The sequence below is a fragment of the Oncorhynchus masou genome, unplaced genomic scaffold (assembly GCF_036934945.1).
Source record: "Oncorhynchus masou masou isolate Uvic2021 unplaced genomic scaffold, UVic_Omas_1.1 unplaced_scaffold_631, whole genome shotgun sequence".
NCBI classification, from domain to species: Eukaryota; Metazoa; Chordata; class Actinopteri; order Salmoniformes; family Salmonidae; genus Oncorhynchus; species Oncorhynchus masou.
This window is the reverse complement of record NW_027012739.1, coordinates 15,324-35,844: the sequence shown is the minus strand read 5'-3', so window position 1 is coordinate 35,844 and position 20,521 is coordinate 15,324. Positions and strand designations below refer to the sequence as shown.

Sequence of the window (20,521 nt, the reverse complement as noted above, 5' to 3'; positions counted from 1 at the left end):
TATACTACGATTAAATGTCAGGAATTTTGAAAAACTTTGTTTAAATGTACAGTGGGGCAAAAAAGTATTTCGTCAGCCACCAATTGTGCAAGTTCTCCCACTTAAAAAGATGAGAGAGGCCTGTAATTTTCATCATAGGTACACTTCAACTATGACAGACAAAATGAGGGAAAAAAATCCAGAAAATCACATTGTAGTATTTTTAATGAATTTATTTGCAAATTATGGTGGAAAATAAGTATTTGGTCACCTACAAACAAGCAAGATTTCTGGCTCTCACAGACCTGTAATTTCTTCTTTAAGAGGCTCCTCTGTCCTCTACTCGTTACCTGTATTAATGGCACATGTTTGAACTTGTTATCAGTATAAAAGACACCTGTCCACAACCCCAAACAGTCACACTCCAAACTCCACTCTGGCCAAGACCAAAGAGCTGTCAAAGGACACCAGAAACAAAATTGTAGACCAGCACCAGGCTGGGAAGACTGAATCTGCAATAGGTAAGCAGTTTGGTTTGAAGAAATCAACTGTGGGAGCAATTATTAGGAAATGGAAGACATACAAGACCACTGATAATCTCCCTCGGTATGGGGCTCCACGCAAGATCTCACCCGGTGGGGTCAAAATGATCACAAGAACGGTGAGCAAGAATCCCAGAACCACACGAGGGGACCTAGTGAATGACCTGCAGAGAGCTGGGACCAAAGTAACAAAGCCTACCATCAGTAACACACTACGCCGCCAGGGACTCAAATCCTGCAGTGCCAGATGTGTCCCCCTGCTTAAGCCAGTACATGTCCAGGCCCGTCTGAAGTTTTCTAGAGAGCATTTGGATGATCCAGAAGAAGATTGGGATAATGTCATATGGTCAGATGAAACCAAAATATAACTTTTTTGGTAAAAACTCAACTCGTCGTGTTTGGAGGACAAAGAATGCTGAGTTGCATCCAAAGAACACCATACCTACTGTGAAGCATGGGGGTGGTAACATCATGCTTTGGGGCTGTTTTTCTGCAAAGGGACCAGGACGACTGATCAGTGTAAAGGAAAGAATGAATGGGGCCATGTATTGTGAGATTTTGAGTGAAAACCTCCTTCCATCAGCAAGGACATTGAAGATGAAACGTGGCTGGGTCTTTTGGCATGACAATGATCCCAAACACACCGCCCGGGCAACGAAGGAGTGGCTTCGTAATGAAGCATTTGAAGGTCCTGGAGTGGCCTAGCCAGTCTCCAGATCTCAACCCCATAGAAAATCTTTGGAGGGAGTTGAAAGTCCGTGTTGCCCAGCAACAGCCCCAAAACATCACTGCTCTAGAGGAGATCTGCACGGAGGAATGGGCCAAAATACCAGCAACAGTGTGTGAAAACCTTGTGAAGACTTACAGAAAATGTTTGACCTGTCATTGCCAACAAAGGGTATATAACAAAGTATTGAGATAAATTTTTGTTATTGACCAAATACTTATTTTCCACCATAATTTGCAAATAAATTCATAAAAAATCCTACAATGTGATTTTCTAGATTTCTTTTTTCATTTTGTCTGCCATAGTTGAAGTGTACCTATGATGACAATTACAGGCCTCTCTCATCTTTTTAAGTGGGAGAACATGCACAATTGGTGGCTGACTAAATACTTTTTTGCCCCACTGTATTTGGCTAAGGTGTATGTAAACTTCCCGACTTCAAATATACGTAATGCATAAGATACCTTGGATGGCTGAGGTAGTTCCCTCCAGAATGCCCTTCCCTAAGTGTAAACTTGATTATTTTGGCCCTGGATAGAGCTCTACTGAGGATCAGTTTAACATGATAGTATTTTGCTCTAGTCTAGGAGAGGTAGATGCAGACTTCCAACAGGGGGAAGGACAGCATAGGGGTCCAAGGTTCTCCTTGTATTTTCTTACTCTGACCTTTCAGCACACAGACCATGTGATCGTGCTTACATTCCTTTCTGGTTACTATGACTACGATTACTATGACTACGATTACTATGACTACGCCTAATTAACATACTCTGGACTCCAAATGATTTATCAGCTGGAACGTCAAAGGAATTAACCAGGTGGTCAAGTGTAGCCGAGTGTTACGCTCATCTTAAGGACTTAAGTCCGGACATTGACGCTCAACTGTTCTCTGACCTCATCGCAACACTTCCCGACCTTAACTCTCATCATTGGATGTTGGGCGGATATTTCATGTGTAGACAGATCCAGACCCGAAGCCCAACAATGTAATTTCAAAATCAGGCGCAGTGTTTAACTCCTTTCTAGAATCCTATAATTTGTCTGATCCATGGAGGAGGAGCAATCACACTGCTAAACAGTACTCCTTGTTTCCTCCAGTTCACCGCTCATACTCTAGGATTGACTTGTTTCCTCCAGTTCACCGCTCATACTCTAGGATTGACTTGTTTCCTCCAGTTCACCGCTCAAACTCTAGGATTGACTTGTTTCCTCCAGTTCAGCGCTCAAACTCTAGGATTGACTTGTTTCCTCCAGTTCACCGCTCATACTCTAGGATTGACTTGTTTCCTCCAGTTCACCACTCATACTCTAGGATTGACTTGTTTCCTCCAGTTTACCACTCATACTGTAGGATTGACTTGTTTCCTCCAGTTCACCGCTCATACTGTAGGATTGACTTGTTTCCTCCAGTTCACCGCTCAAACTCTAGGATTGACTTGTTTCCTCCAGTTCAGCGCTCAAACTCTAGGATTGACTTGTTTCCTCCAGTTCACCGCTCATACTCTAGGATTGACTTGTTTCCTCCAGTTCACCACTCATACTCTAGGATTGACTTGTTTCCTCCAGTTCACCACTCATACTCTAGGATTGACTTGTTTCCTCCAGTTCACCGCTCATACTGTAGGATTGACTTGTTTCCTCCAGTTCACCACTCATACTCTAGGATTGACTTGTTTCCTCCAGTTCACCGCTCATACTGTAGGCTTGACTTGTTTCTTCCAGTTTACCACTCATACTGTAGGATTGACTAGTTTCCTCCAGTTCACCGCTCATACTGTAGGATTGACTTGTTTCCTCCAGTTCACCGCTCATACTCTAGGATTGACTTGTTTCCTCCAGTTCACCGCTCATACTGTAGGCTTGACTTGTTTCCTCCAGTTTACCACTCATACTGTAGGATTGACTTGTTTCCTCCAGTTCACCACTCATACTGTAGGATTGACTTGTTTCCTCCAGTTCACCGCTCATACTGTAGGATTGACTTGTTTCCGCCAGTTCACCGCTCATACTGTAGGATTGACTTTTTCCTGCTGGACAATAAAATTCTTCATTTAGACCTGTCCTATCTCAGACCGTAGACCTGTAACTAATAGCCAATATCACAATATCCTTGTCTCAGACCGTAGACCTGTCCTATCTCAGACCGTAGACCTGTCCTATCTCAGACCGTAGACCTGTCCTATCTCAGACCGTAGACATGTCCTATCTCAGACCGTAGACCTGTCCTATCTCAGACCGTAGACCTGTCCTATCTCAGACCGTAGACCTGTCCTATCTCAGACCGTAGACCTGTCCTATCTCAGACCGTAGACCTGTCCTATCTCAGACCGTAGACCTGTCCTATCTCAGACCGTAGACCTGACCTGTCCAGACCTGTCCGGCACTCTCCGGACAGTACTGTGTCACAACTCACAAGACGACTTGACCCACTACTACTATCCTGTAGTGCCTTTAAAAAATACATATAAACTCACATTGATGTCTTTTTACAGATCAACATCACCCCTGACATGTCTCATTCTACTGTGTGTGAGATGTTAAAACCTTGTCTAAGGGGCTACATTATTTCATACACAGCATATGGCAACGAACAGCAGACGCTTAGCGACGCTACAACAACTCATTCTAGATGTGGACAACAGATATGGGGCGGCAGGGTAGCCTAGTGGTTAGAGCGTTGGACTAGTAACCGGAAGATTGCGAGTTCAAACCCCCGAGCTGACAAGGTACAAATCTGTCGTTCTGCCCCTGAACAGGCAGTTAACCCACTGTTCCCAGGCCGTCATTGAAAATAAGAATTTGTTCTTAACTGACTTGCCTGGTTAAATAAAGGTAAAATTTTTAAAACATTAAATATGCCTCGTCTCCGATTTCTGAACTAGCAGAGAGACTGCTACACCAATCAGAATTTGACAATCTTTCCACCAAACAAACGGACCAGCTTCTGTGTAAGTCGAGGTAAAGATTCTCTGAACACAGAGAGAAAGCTGGCAAGTTGTTATCTCACCAGCTTCGACAATCCGCTGCTAGCAGCACCATACCTGAAATCTGTGTTGCAGCTGATTTAACTTCTACCAATCCCAAAGAAATCAACAATCAATTTAAGCAATTCTGCTCTTCCCGACACATCTCGTGTGCATGCATTTCTAGACTATCTGGACATCCTCTGTCTCAACTCAGATGAACAAACCAACATGGATGCCTCAATAAGTGATGATGAAGCTACTCTGGCAATCCAGTCCATGCAGAGTGGTAAAGCCCCTGGGCCTGATGGCTTCCCTGTTGAATTTCATAAAGCCTTCTCCTCTAAATTATCCCCATTCCTCAGCTCAATGTACATTTGAAATCCTTTCTAGTCAGAAACTGCCACAGACACCCAGGCGACTGTTTCGGTTTTGCTTAAAAAAGACCAGAATCCCCTAGACGTTGGCTCATACCACCCAGTAAGCCTTCTGTGCTGCAATCATACAATTCTCACTAGGGTCGTCTCGCGCCGTTTACAGTGATGCCTAATATAATTAACTGTGACCAAACCGGATTTATCTCAGGTAGGCAATCTTTCTATAGTATGAACCGGCTATTTAATGTTCTTTATCCTGCCCACTCAACTCTACAGCCAGAGGTCGTCAGCTCTCTTGATGCTGAGAAGGCTTTCGACCGAGGTGGGTGGGAATATCTATTTACAGTACTAGAGACTACAGTACAGTACTCTCTCTCTATTTACAGTACTATAGACTACAGTACAGACTACAGTACAGTACTATCTCTCTATTTACAGTACTAGAGACTACAGTACAGACTACAGTACAGACCTATCTCTCTATTTACAGTACTATAGACTACAGTACAGACTACAGTACAGACCTATCTCTCTATTTACAGTACTATAGACTACAGTACAGACTACAGTACAGACCTCTCTCTCTATTTACAGTACTATAGACTACAGTACAGACTACAGTACAGTACTATCTCTCTATTTACAGTACTAGAGACTACAGCACTATCTCTCTATTTACAGTACTAGAGACTACAGTACAGACTACAGTACAGACCTATCTCTCTATTTACAGTACTAGAGACTACAATACAGACTACAGTACTATCTCTCTATTTACAGTACTAGAGACTACAGCACTATCTCTCTATTTACAGTACTAGAGACTACAGTACAGACTACAGTACTATCTCTATTTACAGTACTAGAGACTACAGTACAGACTACAGTACAGTACTATCTCTCTATTTACAGTACAGAGACTACAGTACAGTACTATCTCTATTTACAGTACTAGAGACTACAGTACAGACTACAGTACAGTACTATCTCTCTATTTACAGTACTAGAGACTACAGTACAGACTACAGTACAGTACTATCTCTCTATTTGCAGTACTAGAGACTACAGTACAGACTACAGTACTATCTCTATTTACAGTACAGAGACTACAGTACAGTACTATCTCTCTATTTACAGTACTAGAGACTACAGTACAGTACTATCTCTATATTTACAGTACTCGAGACTACAGTACAGTTTTATCTCTATTTACAGTACTAGAGACTACAGTACAGACTACAGTACTATCTCTCTATTTACAGTACTAGAGAGATTTGTGTTTGGTCCATCATTCCTTTCCTGGATTAAGATTTTGTACTCGTCCCTAGTGGCTTCTGTTCGCACCAACAATGTTACCTCCAGCTAGGAGGAGGGTGGGTGGAAGGAGGGGAGGGATGGGTGGAAGGAGGGGAGAGATGGGTGGAGGGGAGGGATGGGTGGAAGGGGGGGAGGGATGGGTGGAGGGGAGGGATGGGTGGAGGGAGGGGTGGGAGGGATGGGTGGGTGGAGGAAGGGAGGGGTGGGAGGGAGGGATGGGTGGAAGGAGGGGAGGGATGGGTGGAGGAAGGGAGGGGTGAGGGGAGGGGTGGGAGGGATGGGTGGAGGGGAGGGGAGGGAGGGATGGGTGGAGGAAGGGAGGGATGGGTGGAGGAAGGGAGGGGTGGGTGGAGGGGAGGGGTGGGAGGGATGGGTGGAGTAGGGGTGGGTGGGTGGAGGGGAGGGGTGGGAGGGATGGGTGGAGGAGGGGTGGGTGGGTGGAGGGAGGGGGAGGGAGGGGGATGGGGGGGGAGGGAGGGAGGGGGTGGAGGGAGGGGAGGGAGGAGTAGGTGGAGGGAGGGGGAAGGGTGGAGGGAGGGATGGGGGAGGCGAGGGAGGGATGAGTGGAGGGGGAGGGAGGGGGAGGGATGGGTGGAGGCGAGGGAGGGGTGGGTGGAGAGGGGGAGGGAGGGTGGGAGAATGAGGGGTTGTACTGTTTTTGTTGCTATATCTGAAAATCTAAAATATTTTTTTTTTTTTTTAATTAAAAAGCAAATAAACTGAAACTGAACTTGCCTTTTTAACCCCTTCACACCCCTCCTCTCCTCCCTGTAGGGAACGGTCATCATCATAGCCAATCACGGAGATCGTATCGACATCCCGGCTGGAACGATACTGGAGAACAAGATTGTGTCGGGCAACCTTCGCATCCTGGACCACTGAAGCCTTTAACTACTCCTCCAGCACCACATCCACCACTGACATGTGACGAAGCCAGACACATCCACCACCATCATGTGACCAAGCCAGACACATCCACCACCATCATGTGACCAAGCCAGACACATCCACCACCATCATGTGACCAAGCCAGACACATCCACCACCATCATGTGACCAAGCCAGACACATCCACCACCATCATGTGACCAAGCCAGACACATCCACCACCATCATGTGACCAAGCCAGACACATTCACCCCCAACCATGTGACCGAGCCAGACTTGATCCAGACTCCTTTAAATAAACTCCTGAGAGAGGGGTGCCATACCCAACAGATTGTGATGTGATATCCATGCTATACTATACCTGTAGTATTTCAGCTCCCTGCCCATTAGATTCACTTACTGGATGAGAATCGTGATAGAAGTCATATGGATGTGATGTCAATGGGAGATTCAATATCTACTGTACATGTCAGTACAGTCCTAGACTGGGATTCAATATCTACTGTACATGTCAGTACAGTCCTAGACTGGGATTCAATATCTACTGTACATGTCAGTACAGTCCTAGACTGGGATTCAATATCTACTGTACATGTCAGTATAGTCCTAGACTGGGATTCAATATCTACTGTACATGACAGTACAGTCCTAGACTGGGATTCAATATCTACTGTACATGTCAGTACAGTCCTAGACTGGGATTCAATATCTACTGTACATGTCAGTACAGTCCTAGACTGGGATTCATTATCTACTGTACATGTCAGTACAGTCCTAGACTGGGATTCAATATCTACTGTACATGTCAGTACAGTCCTAGACTGGGATTCATTATCTACTGTACATGTCAGTACAGTCCTAGACTGGGATTCATTATCTACTGTACATGTCAGTACAGTCCTAGACTGGGATTCAATATCTACAGTACATGTCAGTACAGTCCTAGACTGGGATTCAATATCTACTGTACATGTCAGTACAGTCCTAGACTGGGATTCAATATCTACTGTACATGACAGTACAGTCCTAGACTGGGATTCAATCCGATCGCTGATTTGGACAAAGCACCATTTAAAGGTAAATCCTGATTGAGCCGACAGATATACAGTGTTTACCGTGAATTTAGTGACCGTGAACGTGGGACATTGCCTTTAAAACATGCATTACAGACAAAGCGGGATCGGATTGCATCCGGGCCCTAATTGACAATTCAATATTATATAAATGTCCACAACAATATCGAAGGAATACCAGTCAACAATATTATGAAATACTTGTCATTGTTATTTTTATCAGAAAATATTTTGAAGGAGTTTGTCAGTCTTTTTAAAATGTGTTTTTTTTTTTACATCAAAATAATTATTTCACTGTAATCTTATTCCACTTGTACCTTACTGTCTCTCCATCCCTCTATCTATCCCTCTCTCCATCCGTCTATCTATCCCTCTCCATCCCTCTCTCCTTCCCTCTATATATCCCTCGCTATATCCCTCTCTCCATCCCTCTATATCCCTCGCTCCATTCCTCTCTCCATCCCTCTCTCCATCCCTCTATATATCCCTCGCTCCATTCCTCTCTCCATCCCTCTCTCCATCCCTCTATATATCCCTCGCTCCATTCCTCTCTCCATCCCTCTCTCCATCCCTCTATATATCCCTTGCTCCATCCCTCTCTCCATCCCTCTATATATCCCTCTCTCCATCCCTCTCTATTCCTCTCTTCAATAGCTCTGTCCAGAAAGAGAGAGAACGGTTGCATTTTCTGCTCAAGTGTTGTTCTTACACACAGAGGCCTACTGTAGGAGAGTTGATGACACACAGACCTACTGTAGGAGAGTTGATGACACACAGAGCACTACTGTAGGAGAGTTGATGACACACAGAGCCCTACTGTAGGAGAGTTGATGACACACAGAGCCCTACTGTAGGAGAGTTGATGACACACAGACCTACTGTAGGAGAGTTGATGACACACAGACCTACTGTAGGAGAGTTGATGACACACAGACCTACTGTAGGAGAGTTGATGACACACAGACCTACTGTAGGAGAGTTGATGACACACAGACCTACTGTAGGAGATTTGATGACACACAGAGCCCTACTGTAGGAGAGTTGATGACACACAGAGACCTACTATAGGAGAGTTGATGACACACAGACCTACTGTAGGAGAGTTGATGACACACAGAGCCCTACTGTAGGAGAGTTGATGACACACAGAGACCTACTATAGGAGAGTTGATGACACACAGGGCCCTACTGTAGAAGAGTTGATGACACACAGAGCCCTACTATAGGAGAGTTGATGACACACAGAGACCTACTGTAGGAGAGTTGATGACACACAGAGACCTAGGGCTCGATTCATCTCATATCACAGAAGTTCAGCGTTACAGCGCGATTTAAATGAGGAAACGTTTACGGTGAATGCGGTCTCCGCGAACCCGCTAACGTTGCCTTTCCATTTCTATTGCGCTGTAGCGCAGATCTTCAGCACAACGGATTGAATCAAGTCCCTACTATCAGATGGTTGAATGACGACTCAACGTCTGAGGGGCCCTACTGTCTGCAGTACGGGAGTCTGAAAGCAGTACGAGTGTTGTCCTGGGACTGAAAGCAGTACGAGTGTTGTCCTGAGACTGAAAGCAGTACGAGTGTTGTCCTGGGACTGAAAGCAGTACGAGTGTTGTCCTGAGTCTGAAAGCTGTACGAGTGTTGTCCTGAGTCTGAAAGCAGTACGAGTGTTGTCCTGAGTCTGAAAGCAGTACGAGTGTTGTCCTGGGACTGAAAGCTGTACGAGTGTTGTCCTGAGTCTGAAAGCTGTACGAGTGTTGTCCTGAGACTGAAAGCTGTACGAGTGTTGTCCTGAGACTGAAAGCTGTACGAGTGTTGTCCTGAGACTGAAAGCTGTACGAGTGTTGTCCTGAGACTGAAAGCTGTACGAGTGTTGTCCTGAGACTGAAAGCTGTACGAGTGTTGTCCTGAGACTGAAAGCAGTACGAGTGTTGTCCTGAGACTGAAAGCAGTACGAGTGTTGTCCTGAGTCTGAAAGCTGTACGAGTGTTGTCCTAGGACTGAAAGCAGTACGAGTGTTGTCCTGAGACTGTCTGCAGTACGAGTGTTGTCCTGAGACTGTCTGCAGTACGAGTGTTGTCCTGGGACTGTCTGCAGTACGAGTGTTGTCCTGAGACTGTCTGCAGTACGAGTGTTGTCCTAGGACTGAAAGCAGTACGAGTGTTGTCCTAGGACTGAAAGCAGTACGAGTGTTGTCCTAGGACTGAAAGCAGTACGAGTGTTGTCCTAGGACTGAAAGCAGTACGAGTGTTGTCCTGAGTCTGAAAGCTGTACGAGTGTTGTCCTAGGACTGAAAGCAGTACGAGTGTTGTCCTGAGACTGTCTGCAGTACGAGTGTTGTCCTGAGACTGAAAGCTGTACGAGTGTTGTCCTGGGACTGTCTGCAGTACGAGTGTTGTCCTAGGACTGAAAGCAGTACGAGTGTTGTCCTGAGACTGTCTGCAGTACGAGTGTTGTCCTGAGACTGAAAGCTGTACGAGTGTTGTCCTAGGACTGAAAGCAGTACGAGTGTTGTCCTGGGACTGTCTGCAGTACGAGTGTTGTCCTGAGACTGTCTGCAGTACGAGTGTTGTCCTAGGACTGAAAGCAGTACGAGTGTTGTCCTAGGACTGAAAGCAGTACGAGTGTTGTCCTGAGTCTGAAAGCTGTACGAGTGTTGTCCTAGGACTGAAAGCAGTACGAGTGTTGTCCTGAGACTGTCTGCAGTACGAGTGTTGTCCTGAGACTGTCTGCAGTACGAGTGTTGTCCTAGGACTGAAAGCAGTACGAGTGTTGTCCTAGGACTGAAAGCAGTACGAGTGTTGTCCTAGGACTGAAAGCAGTACGAGTGTTGTCCTGAGACTGAAAGCAGTACGAGTGTTGTCCTGAGACTGAAAGCTGTACGAGTGTTGTCCTGGGACTGTCTGCAGTACGAGTGTTGTCCTGAGACTGAAAGCTGTACGAGTGTTGTCCTGGGACTGTCTGCAGTACGAGTGTTGTCCTGAGACTGTCTGCAGTACGAGTGTTGTCCTAGGACTGAAAGCAGTACGAGTGTTGTCCTAGGACTGAAAGCAGTACGAGTGTTGTCCTGAGACTGAAAGCAGTACGAGTGTTGTCCTGAGTCTGAAAGCAGTACGAGTGTTGTCCTGAGACTGAAAGCAGTACGAGTGTTGTCCTGAGACTGAAAGCAGTACGAGTGTTGTCCTGAGACTGAAAGCAGTACGAGTGTTGTCCTGAGACTGGAAGGGAGTCCTAGCTGCAGCTGATGCTATTCCCGAGCTGAATAAAGTGCGATATGAAATTAGCTCAAGCCTCTTGTCTGTGTTTGACCGTTTTACAGGACTACTATGGACATTTAGACTTTAAGGTCATTTACCCTTGAGCCAACATCCGTAGTGTTTGCGATCTCTGTGAACGTCAGGGAAATTGCCTTTTAAAAAGGCACATTTTCAGTGTGCTTGTCGACAACACACCTTTCATTGAACCCAGAGGTTCACTCTTATTACAATAAAGTACAGCATACAGCATCTGTACTGCTCTTTCATTCTCCAACTCTTTCCTTCACATTAGTGGTTTTCTGGGACATCGGTTGGTCTTCCCTGGTGGTTACGTAGGGGCCCTATTTTACATTTTTTCTAAAGTGTTTGCTTCGTTATTTGCCGGTTTGAACTCAACAACACAATTATCCTCGACAGTGGAAACCGTTCAACAGTCTTCGAGATATGTTTTTATTTATTTTTTATTTAACCTTTATGTAACTAGGCAAGTCCGTTAAGAACAAATTCTTATTTACAATGACGGTCTACCCCAGCCAAACCCGGATGACGCTGGGCCAATTGTGCGACTCCCAATCACGGATTCGAACCGGGGACTGTAGCGACGCCTCTTGCATTGGGATGCAGTACCTTAGATAGCTGCACACAATTGAGTCCTTCTGAACACAGTCCATGTCCACAGTCAACATTCTGCAGAAATCTATTTCCACTCTGACGACTCAATGTCTTTGAGAATCTCCACAGGCTTAAGTCTCTCTGGAGAGGAATGGGACCACTGCTTTGATTCAGTCTCTCTGGAGAGGAATGGGACCTCTGCTTTGATTCAGTCTCTCTGGAGAGGAATGGGACTTCTGCTTTGATTCAGTCTCTCTGGAGAGGAATGGGACCTCTGCTTTGATTCTGTCTCACTGGAGAGGAATGGGACCTCTGCTTTGATTCTGTCTCTCTGGAGAGGAATGGGACCTCTGCTTTGATTCTGTCTCACTGGAGAGGAATGGGACCTCTGCTTTGATTCTGTCTCTCTGGAGAGGAATGGGACCTCTGCTTTGATTCTGTCTCTCTGGAGAGGAATGGGACCTCTGCTTTGATTCTGTCTCTCTGGAGAGGAATGGGACCTCTGCTTTGATTCTGTCTCTCTGGAGAGGAATGGGACCTCTGCTTTGATTCAGTCTCTCTGGAGAGGAATGGGACCTCTGCTTTGATTCTGTCTCTCTGGAGAGGAATGGGACCTCTGCTTTGATTCTGTCTCACTGGAGAGGAATTGGACCTCTACTTTGATTCTGTCTCACTGGAGAGGAATTGGACCTCTGCTTTGATTCTGTCTCTCTGGAGAGGAATTGGACCTCTGCTTTGATTTGTGATTAGCTCAAAGCTACCATGTCTACTGGAGATGATCTCTCATCACGTCAATGCTGGAGGTTTAATATCACATCGATCAGCAGAGTATCTGTTATATCTGTCTGATCAGCAGGGTATCTGTTATATCTGTCTGATCAGCAGAGTGTCTGTTATATCTGTCTGATCAGCAGGGTATCTGTTATATCTGTCTGATCAGCAGAGGATCTGTTATATCTGTCTGATCAGCAGGGTATCTGTTATATCTGTCTGATCAGCAGAGGATCTGTTATATCTGTCTGATCTGTTATATCTGTCTGATCAGCAGAGGATCTGTTATATCTGTCTGATCTGTTATATCTGTCTGATCAGCAGAGGATCTGTTATATCTGTCTGATCTGTTATATCTGTCTGATCAGCAGGGTATCTGTTATATCTGTCTGATCTGTTATATCTGTCTGATCAGCAGAGTATCTGTTATATCTGTCTGATCAGCAGGGTATCTGTTATATCTGTCTGATCAGCAGAGGATCTGTTATATCTGTCTGATCAGCAGGGTATCTGTTATATCTGTCTGATCTGTTATATCTGTCTGATAGATGAACGTAAAGACCATGATGATCCAGTCTCAGCCAGAGCAGAAAGGACTGAGAAACAGGGATGCAGGAGATCTCAATGTGTCCTCTGCAGGCAAGGATTTGCACACAGCACACACACAGAACCAGGAAGTTTCGTATTACTCTTGTGGAGGCCACGCCTCTTCCTCTGCACAAACAAGGAAATCGAAAGTTCTCTCTGATACTCCTCTGCGCCGTTTGTTAGTGAGTGTCAAAATGGCAGAGGCATTTTTTGAAGATCGGGATTCATTTGGCTGTTCAATCTGCTTGGATATACTGAAGGATCCGGTGACTACTTCCTGTGGACACAACTACTGTATGTGCTGTATTGAGGGCTGCTGGGATCAGGACGATCTGAAAGGTGTTTACAGCTGCCCAGAGTGCCGACAGACCTTTGCCCAGAGGCCTGTTCTGAACAGAAACACGTTGCTGGCTAAAGTGGTGGAGAAACTGAAACATACTGCTCTTCATGCTGCTCCTCCTGCTGCTGCTCCTGCTGCTCCTCCTGCTGCTCCTCCTGCTGCTCCTCCTGCTGCTCCTCCTGCTGCTCCTCCTGCTGCTCCTCCTGCTGCTCCTGCTGCTGCTCCTCCTGCTGCTCCTCCTGCTGCTCCTCCTGCTGCTCCTCCTGCTCTCTGTTATGCTGGACCTGGAGATGTGGAGTGTGATTTCTGCACTGGGAGAAAACACAAAGCCCTCATGTCCTGTCTGGCGTGTCTGGTCTCTTACTGTGAGACTCACCTCCAGCCTCACTATAATTTCCCTGCCTTAAAGAAGCACATGCTGGTCAAAGCCTCCACGCAACTACAGGAGAAGATCTGCTCTCAACATGACAAACTGCTGGAGGTTTACTGTCGTACCGATCAGCAGTGCATCTGTTATCTGTGTACCATGGATGAACATAAAGGCCATGATACAGTCTCAGCTGCAGCAGAGAGGACTGAGAAACAGAAGCAGGTGGGGGAGAAACAACAGAAATCCCAGCAGAGAATCCAGGAGAGAGAGAAGGAGATGCAGGAGCTGAGACGGGCTGTGGACTCTCTGAAGCTCTCTGCACAGGCAGCCGTGGACGACAGCGAGAGGATCTTTGCTGAGCTGATCCGCACCATGGAGACACGGTGCTCTGAGGTGAAGGAGCTGATCAGAGACCAGGAGAAGGCTGAAGTGAGTCAGGCAGAAGGCCTCCTGGAGCGACTGGAGCAGGAGGTGGCTGAGCTGAGGAGGAGAGATGCTGAGCTGTTGCAGTTCTCTCACACAGAGGACAACATCCACTTCCTCCAGAGGTTCAAAGACCACAGTGCCCCCCCTGTTTCTGAAGAGATGCCCGCCATCATCCTTAACCAAAGTCATGATTTTAAGACGGTGATGACCTCTGACCTCCAGGAAAAGCTAATGCTCTGCTGTGAGGAGGGAGTAGTGGAGATATCAGCAGCAGTGAAAGCTGTCCACATACTGCAGTCAGCAGAGCCAAGCACCCAAGCAGCAGCATCTGTCGCACAATATCACGGAAAGTATTATCAAAAATACTCTTTCAAGGATAGATGTGTTCATTGTCACAAGGGGAAAATGAGGCATGGCCCCATGGGTAAATGTTTATGGTTTAATTAAGGAGTGATAATACTATCCTCATCTTGTAGATAAACTATGTGCCCTTAAAAGGAGCAGGAGAGAGTGTGTTTGTTGTGTGTCACAGTTCCACTTTTACTTTTACTTCACTACATTCCTAGATAAGTTAACGTTTACTCCACTGACACCCAAAAGTACTAGTTTTAGAATGCTTAGCAGGACAGGAACATGATCCAATTCACGCCCTTATCAAGAGAACATCCCTGGTCCTCCCTACTGCCTCTGATCTGGCGGACTCAATAAACACAAATGCTTCATTTGTAAAGGATGTCTGAGTGTTGGAGTGTGACCCTGACTATCTGTAAATACAAATAAATAACATAAAAAATGGTGTCGTCTGGTTTGCTTTAAATAAGTAATTTGAAATGATTTATACTTTTACTTTTGATAATTCAGTATATTTAAAACCAAATACTTAGACTTTTACTCAAGTAGTATTTTACTGGATGACATTTACTTCAGTCATTTCCTATAAAGGATCTTAACTTTTACTCAAATATTGTAAAGGTTTTCCTCCTCCTCTTCTGATGAGCTGTAGGCAAAGGACGGAGAGACAGCCTGGTGCGGGGGGCTGCCACCGGAGGGCTGGTGTGTGGAGGTGGCACTGGATAGACCGGACCGTGCAGGCGCACTGGAGCTCTTGAGCACCGAGCCTGTCCAAACTTACCTGGTTGAATGCTCCCGGTCGCCATGCCAGTGCGGCGAGGTGGAATAGCCCGCACTGGGCTGTGCTGGTGAACTGGGGACACCATGCGTAAGGCTTCATGGCACCTGGCTCGATGCCCACTCGAGCCCGGCCGATACGAGGAGCTGGAATGTACCGCACCGGGCTATGCACATGCACTGGGGAAACTGCGCTCCACCGCATAACACGGTGCCTGCCCGGTCCCTCTCTCTCTCTCCACCACATAACACGGTGCCTGCCCGGTCTCTCTCTCTCTCTCTCTCCCCCACATAACACGGTGCCTGCCCGGTCTCTCTCTCTCTCCACCACATAACACGGTGCCTGCCCGGTCCCTCTCTCTCTCCAGTAAGCACAGGAAGTTGGCGCAGGTCTCCTACCTGGCTTTGCCACACTCCCTGTGTGCCCCCGCCCAATACATTTTTGGGGCTGTCTCTCGGGCTTCCAGCCACTCTGCCGTGCTTGCTCCTCATAATGGCGCCTCTCTGCCTCTAGCTCCTCATAATGGCGCCTCTCTGCTGTGCCAGCTCCTCATAATGGCGCCTCTCTGCCTCCAGCTCCTCATAATGGCGCCTCTCTGCCTCCAGCTCCTCATAATGGCGCCTCTCTGCCTCCAGCTCCTCATAATGGCGCCTCTCTGCCTCCAGCTCCTCATAATGGCGCCTCTCTGCCTCCAGCTCCTCATAATGGCGCCTCTCTGCCTCCAGCTCCGCTTTGGGACGGCGATATTCCCCTGGCTGAGTCCGGGGTCCTTTGCCGTCCAGAATCTCCTCCCAAGTCCATCTCTCCAGGTATCGCTGCCTGTCCTGCTGCTGCTGCCTGTTACCACGCCGCTTGGTCCTTGGTTGGTGGGTGTTTCTGTAAAGGTTTTTCTCCTCTTCTGAGGAGGAGTAGCGTGAAGGATCGGAGGACGAATGCGCAGCGTGATAAGTGACCATATCGTTTATTAAAAAATAAATAAACTGAACACTAAGAATTCAAAACAATAAACGTGAACAAACCAAAACAGTACCGTGTGGCGACAAACACACACACGGAAACAAACACCCACAAAACAACAGTGAAACCCAGACAACTAACGACACCTGCCTCTGATTGAGAACCACACTTGGCCGAACACAGAAATAGAAAAACATAGAAACACAAAACATAGACTGCCCACCCCAACTCACACCCTGACCATACTAAATAAAGACAAAACAAAGGAAATAAAGGTCAGAACGTGACAAATATGACAATTGGGTACTTTTTCCACCACAGGTTAAAGCACTAAATAGTGTTTGTGTTTTTGCTGACCAACTGCTTGGGCAGCCTTATTTCCACTGACCAGTGCTTATCTGTATGTTCCCAGAACTCTGCAGAGACACTCCCCTGTTCCTGCCACTGCTCAGGCCATTAACAGTGTAGCTTTACCGGTTCACTGGCTCTGCATTACCTTGTGACTGCAGTATAACTGCCTTAACAGCTGGGACTCTATATGTGTTCTCCTGACCACTGATAGATTCCAGACAGACACTACTGACCTGTTGTGTACTGCATATAATTATTTTTAAAGAAGAGAAAATCACAGCCCCATATCCCACTTAGACATCCCACACAAAAACAAACACCTGCCTGATCTCTCTCTCACACACACACACACACACACACACACACACACACACACACACACACACACACACACACACACACACACACACACACACACACACACACACACACACACACACACACACACACACACACACACACACACACACTTGCCACCTAACAATGTCACCCACTCCTGAATGCTTATCTTTCACTCCTGATGTGTGTAGAAGACTAGTTCTTTGTGATTGGCTTGAGATAGAGGGACATCCCGGATCGTACCCTAACCCCTATATAGTGCACTACATTTCAGCAGAACCCTATGGGCCCTGGTCAAAAGTAGTGCACTACATAGGGAAAACAACAACACAACTGTGCAAAAACATTACAGTAACAATGCATGAATATGACACATTTAATAACTCTGCAACAGCACCTTCTCTTTGGTCTGCGGGTCTGATAGGAGAGTTTTAACAACAACACAAACCACTAAACCAACAGGGATGTGATAGAGGAATCAGCAGCACATTAGTGTAGCTTGACTTCTGTATATTACACATCACTGCACACTATAGTGATTGGATAACGGTGTGTGATATTCTAGGCCTGGTATAGTAATAATGTTCTTATCCAGTAGCATCTTAGAGTCACCGTGGAGAAAATCAAGACATGCATGGACACAGAGAGGAACCATTATTTTGGTCTCTTCCCCTGCACTCGGATCAAAGTGAAGAAGAAGCTCTGATCTGGACTAATTCAAAAGCATCTCTCCTGCTCCATCAGAAGAAATCACTAACAACCCTCCTCTCTCACACCCTGACACACATTCATTACAGAGAACCCTCTTCAAAACAGTTCCACAAAGCCTGACACATCACAAGACACTGACACACACAGCTCTGACATCACAAGACACTGACACACACAACTCTGACATCACAAGACACTGGCATCCACTCTGACATCACAAGACACTGACACACACAACTATTACATCACAAGATACTGGCATCCACCCTGACATCACACCTTACATCCACTCTGACAGGACGGAGGCTTTAGTAGTATCTTTATTGACTCTCTGGAGCAGCTTATCTTTATTGACTCTGGAGCAGCTTATCTTTATTGATTCTGGAGCAGCTTATCTTTATTGACTCTGGAGCAGCTTATCTTTATTGACTCTGGAGCAGCTTATCTTTATTGATTCTGGAGCAGCTTATCTTTATTGATTCTGGAGCAGCTTATCTTTATTGACCCTGGAGCAGCTTATCTTTATTGACTCTCTGGAGCAGCTTATCTTTATTGATTCTGGAGCAGCTTATCTTTATTGACTCTCTGGAGCAGCTTATCTTTATTGATTCTGGAGCAGCTTATCTTTATTGACTCTCTGGAGCAGCTTATCTTTATTGACTCTCTGGAGCAGCTTATCTTTATTGACTCTGGAGCAGCTTATCTTTATTGACTCTGGAGCAGCTTATCTTTATTGATTCTCTGGAGCAGCTTATCTTTATTGACTCTCTGGAGCAGCTTATCTTTATTGACTCTGGAGCAGCTTATCTTTATTGACTCTGGAGCAGCTTATCTTTATTGACTCTGGAGCAGCTTATCTTTATTGACTCTCTGGAGCAGCTTATCTTTATTGACTCTGGAGCAGCTTATCTTTATTGACTCTCTGGAGCAGCTTATCTTTATTGACTCTGGAGCAGCTTATCTTTATTGACTCTGGAGCAGCTTATCTTTATTGACTCTGGAGCAGCTTATCTTTATTGACTCTGGAGCAGCTTATCTTTATTGACTCTCTGGAGCAGCGTATCTTTATTGACTGGAGCAGCTTATCTTTATTGACTCTCTGGAGCAGCTCTGACAGGCCGGAGGGACAGAAAAAAGGAAAGAGGTAGAAACGAAGGGAGGAAAAGATGTCAGAACTCATCCAGGGGGAGGATGTCCTGGTTTTCATCAGAGAAGTTGAAAGAACTTGTTAACCTCAGAAACCAGGAACTACAACAATTGAGAATAATTGTGTCAGACGTTACTTGAGTCTCTCCAAAAGAGATTATGAATTTATTAATGCTGAGGGAGACTCTAGTATCATGTGACTATGAAATAACACAGACCATTTCAACCACAAGAGGACAGAGTTGAGCTAACGCTATTCACAATACAATGGCAACATTTCAGTAAACAATACAAATGAAAATATAAAACGTGTCATGTTTTAAACTTTATTGTTTAAAGTCGGTAGAAAAACTGTTAAATCAGAAAACATTCTCAGCTTTTTCCTTAAAGCATCAGAAATCCTCCAGACAGAAGAGACACTCTAGCTCTGGTCCAGGGTGTTACTGCTCAGCTTTCCTTCAATAACGCCCAGGACCAGAGCTAGAGAGAGGGGTGGAGAAACAGCGACACCATGCAGACCGTATACAGAGACAGACATTGGCCGAGTCCAAAACGGCACCCTATTCCCTATATAGTAGAGCTGGGTGATGTGGACCAAAATACATATGGTGAGAAATTGCCTGAATTGATGCGATACTGATAAATAGAACAATCTGTTTCTAACATTAATCTGCACCACAGTTTCTATTATTCTCCTTTAAACTACTAGTTAGATGGTTGTAGCAGTCAATTGTCCCATTAACAAACCATATTGGCAAACTTACTTCATTTCAAACTTCACATTTCTCTAGTATTGGTCACTGCCTACGATAAGTGATCGGTAATGCCGGTGTTGATAATGATCAGTATTGCCGGTGTCGATAGTGATCGGTTTAATACGCTAAGTGATCAGCATTGCCGGTGTCGATAATGATCGGTTTAATACGCTAAGTGATCAGCATTGCCGGTGTTGATAATGATCGGTTTAATACGCTAAGTGATCAGCATTGCCGGTGTTGATAATGATCGGTTTAATACGCTAAGTGATCAGTATTGCCGGTGTTGATAATGATCGGTTTAATACGCTAAGTGATCAGCATTGCCGGTATTGATAATGATCGGTTTAATACGCTAAGTGATCAGCATTGCCGGTATTGATAATGATCGGTTTAATACGCTAAGTGATCAGCATTGCCGGTATTGATAATGATCGGTTTAATACGCTAAGTGATCGGTAATGCCGGTGTCGATGATGATCAGTTTAATACGCTAAGTGATCGGTAATGCCGGTGTCGATAATGAACGGTATTGCCGGTATCGATGATGATCGGTTTAACGTCCCGGCTGTACTATACAGTGCACTACTATTGACCAGAGGCCTATGAAGGGAACAGGGTGCCATTAGGGACGACCAGAGGCCTATGAAGGGAACAGGGTGCCATTAGGGACGACCAGAGGCCTATGAAGGGAACAGGGTGCCATTAGAGACGACCAGAGGCCTATGAAGGGAACAGGGTGCCATTAGGGACGACCAGAGGCCTATGAAGGGAACAGGGTGCCATTAGGGACGACCAGAGGCCTATGAAGGGAACAGGGTGCCATTAGGGACGACCAGAGGCCTATGAAGGGAACAGGGTGCCATTAGGGACGACCAGAGGCCTATGAAGGGAACAGGG

General features: G+C 45.9%; 1 protein-coding gene and 1 pseudogene across 1 annotated transcript; both read left to right on the top strand.

The window, feature by feature from the left end:
- Nucleotides 1–11,152, top strand: part of LOC135536548 (UTP--glucose-1-phosphate uridylyltransferase-like) — a 66,619-nt pseudogene extending 55,467 nt beyond the window's left edge.
- A 1,102-nt stretch (nucleotides 11,153–12,254) lies between these two features.
- On the top strand, nucleotides 12,255–15,028 carry LOC135536547 (E3 ubiquitin-protein ligase TRIM47-like). The gene has a single exon (XM_064962845.1). The coding sequence runs from the start codon at nucleotides 13,058–13,060 to the stop codon at nucleotides 14,678–14,680; it is 1,623 nt and encodes a 540-aa protein (XP_064818917.1). The 5' UTR covers nucleotides 12,255–13,057; the 3' UTR covers nucleotides 14,681–15,028.
- The last annotated feature ends 5,493 nt before the right edge of the window (nucleotides 15,029–20,521 follow it).

Coding starts and splice junctions, on each gene's coding strand:
- LOC135536547 (XM_064962845.1), top strand. CDS start 13,058: ATGAACGTAAAGACCATGATGATCCAGTCTCAGCCAGAGCAGAAAGGA.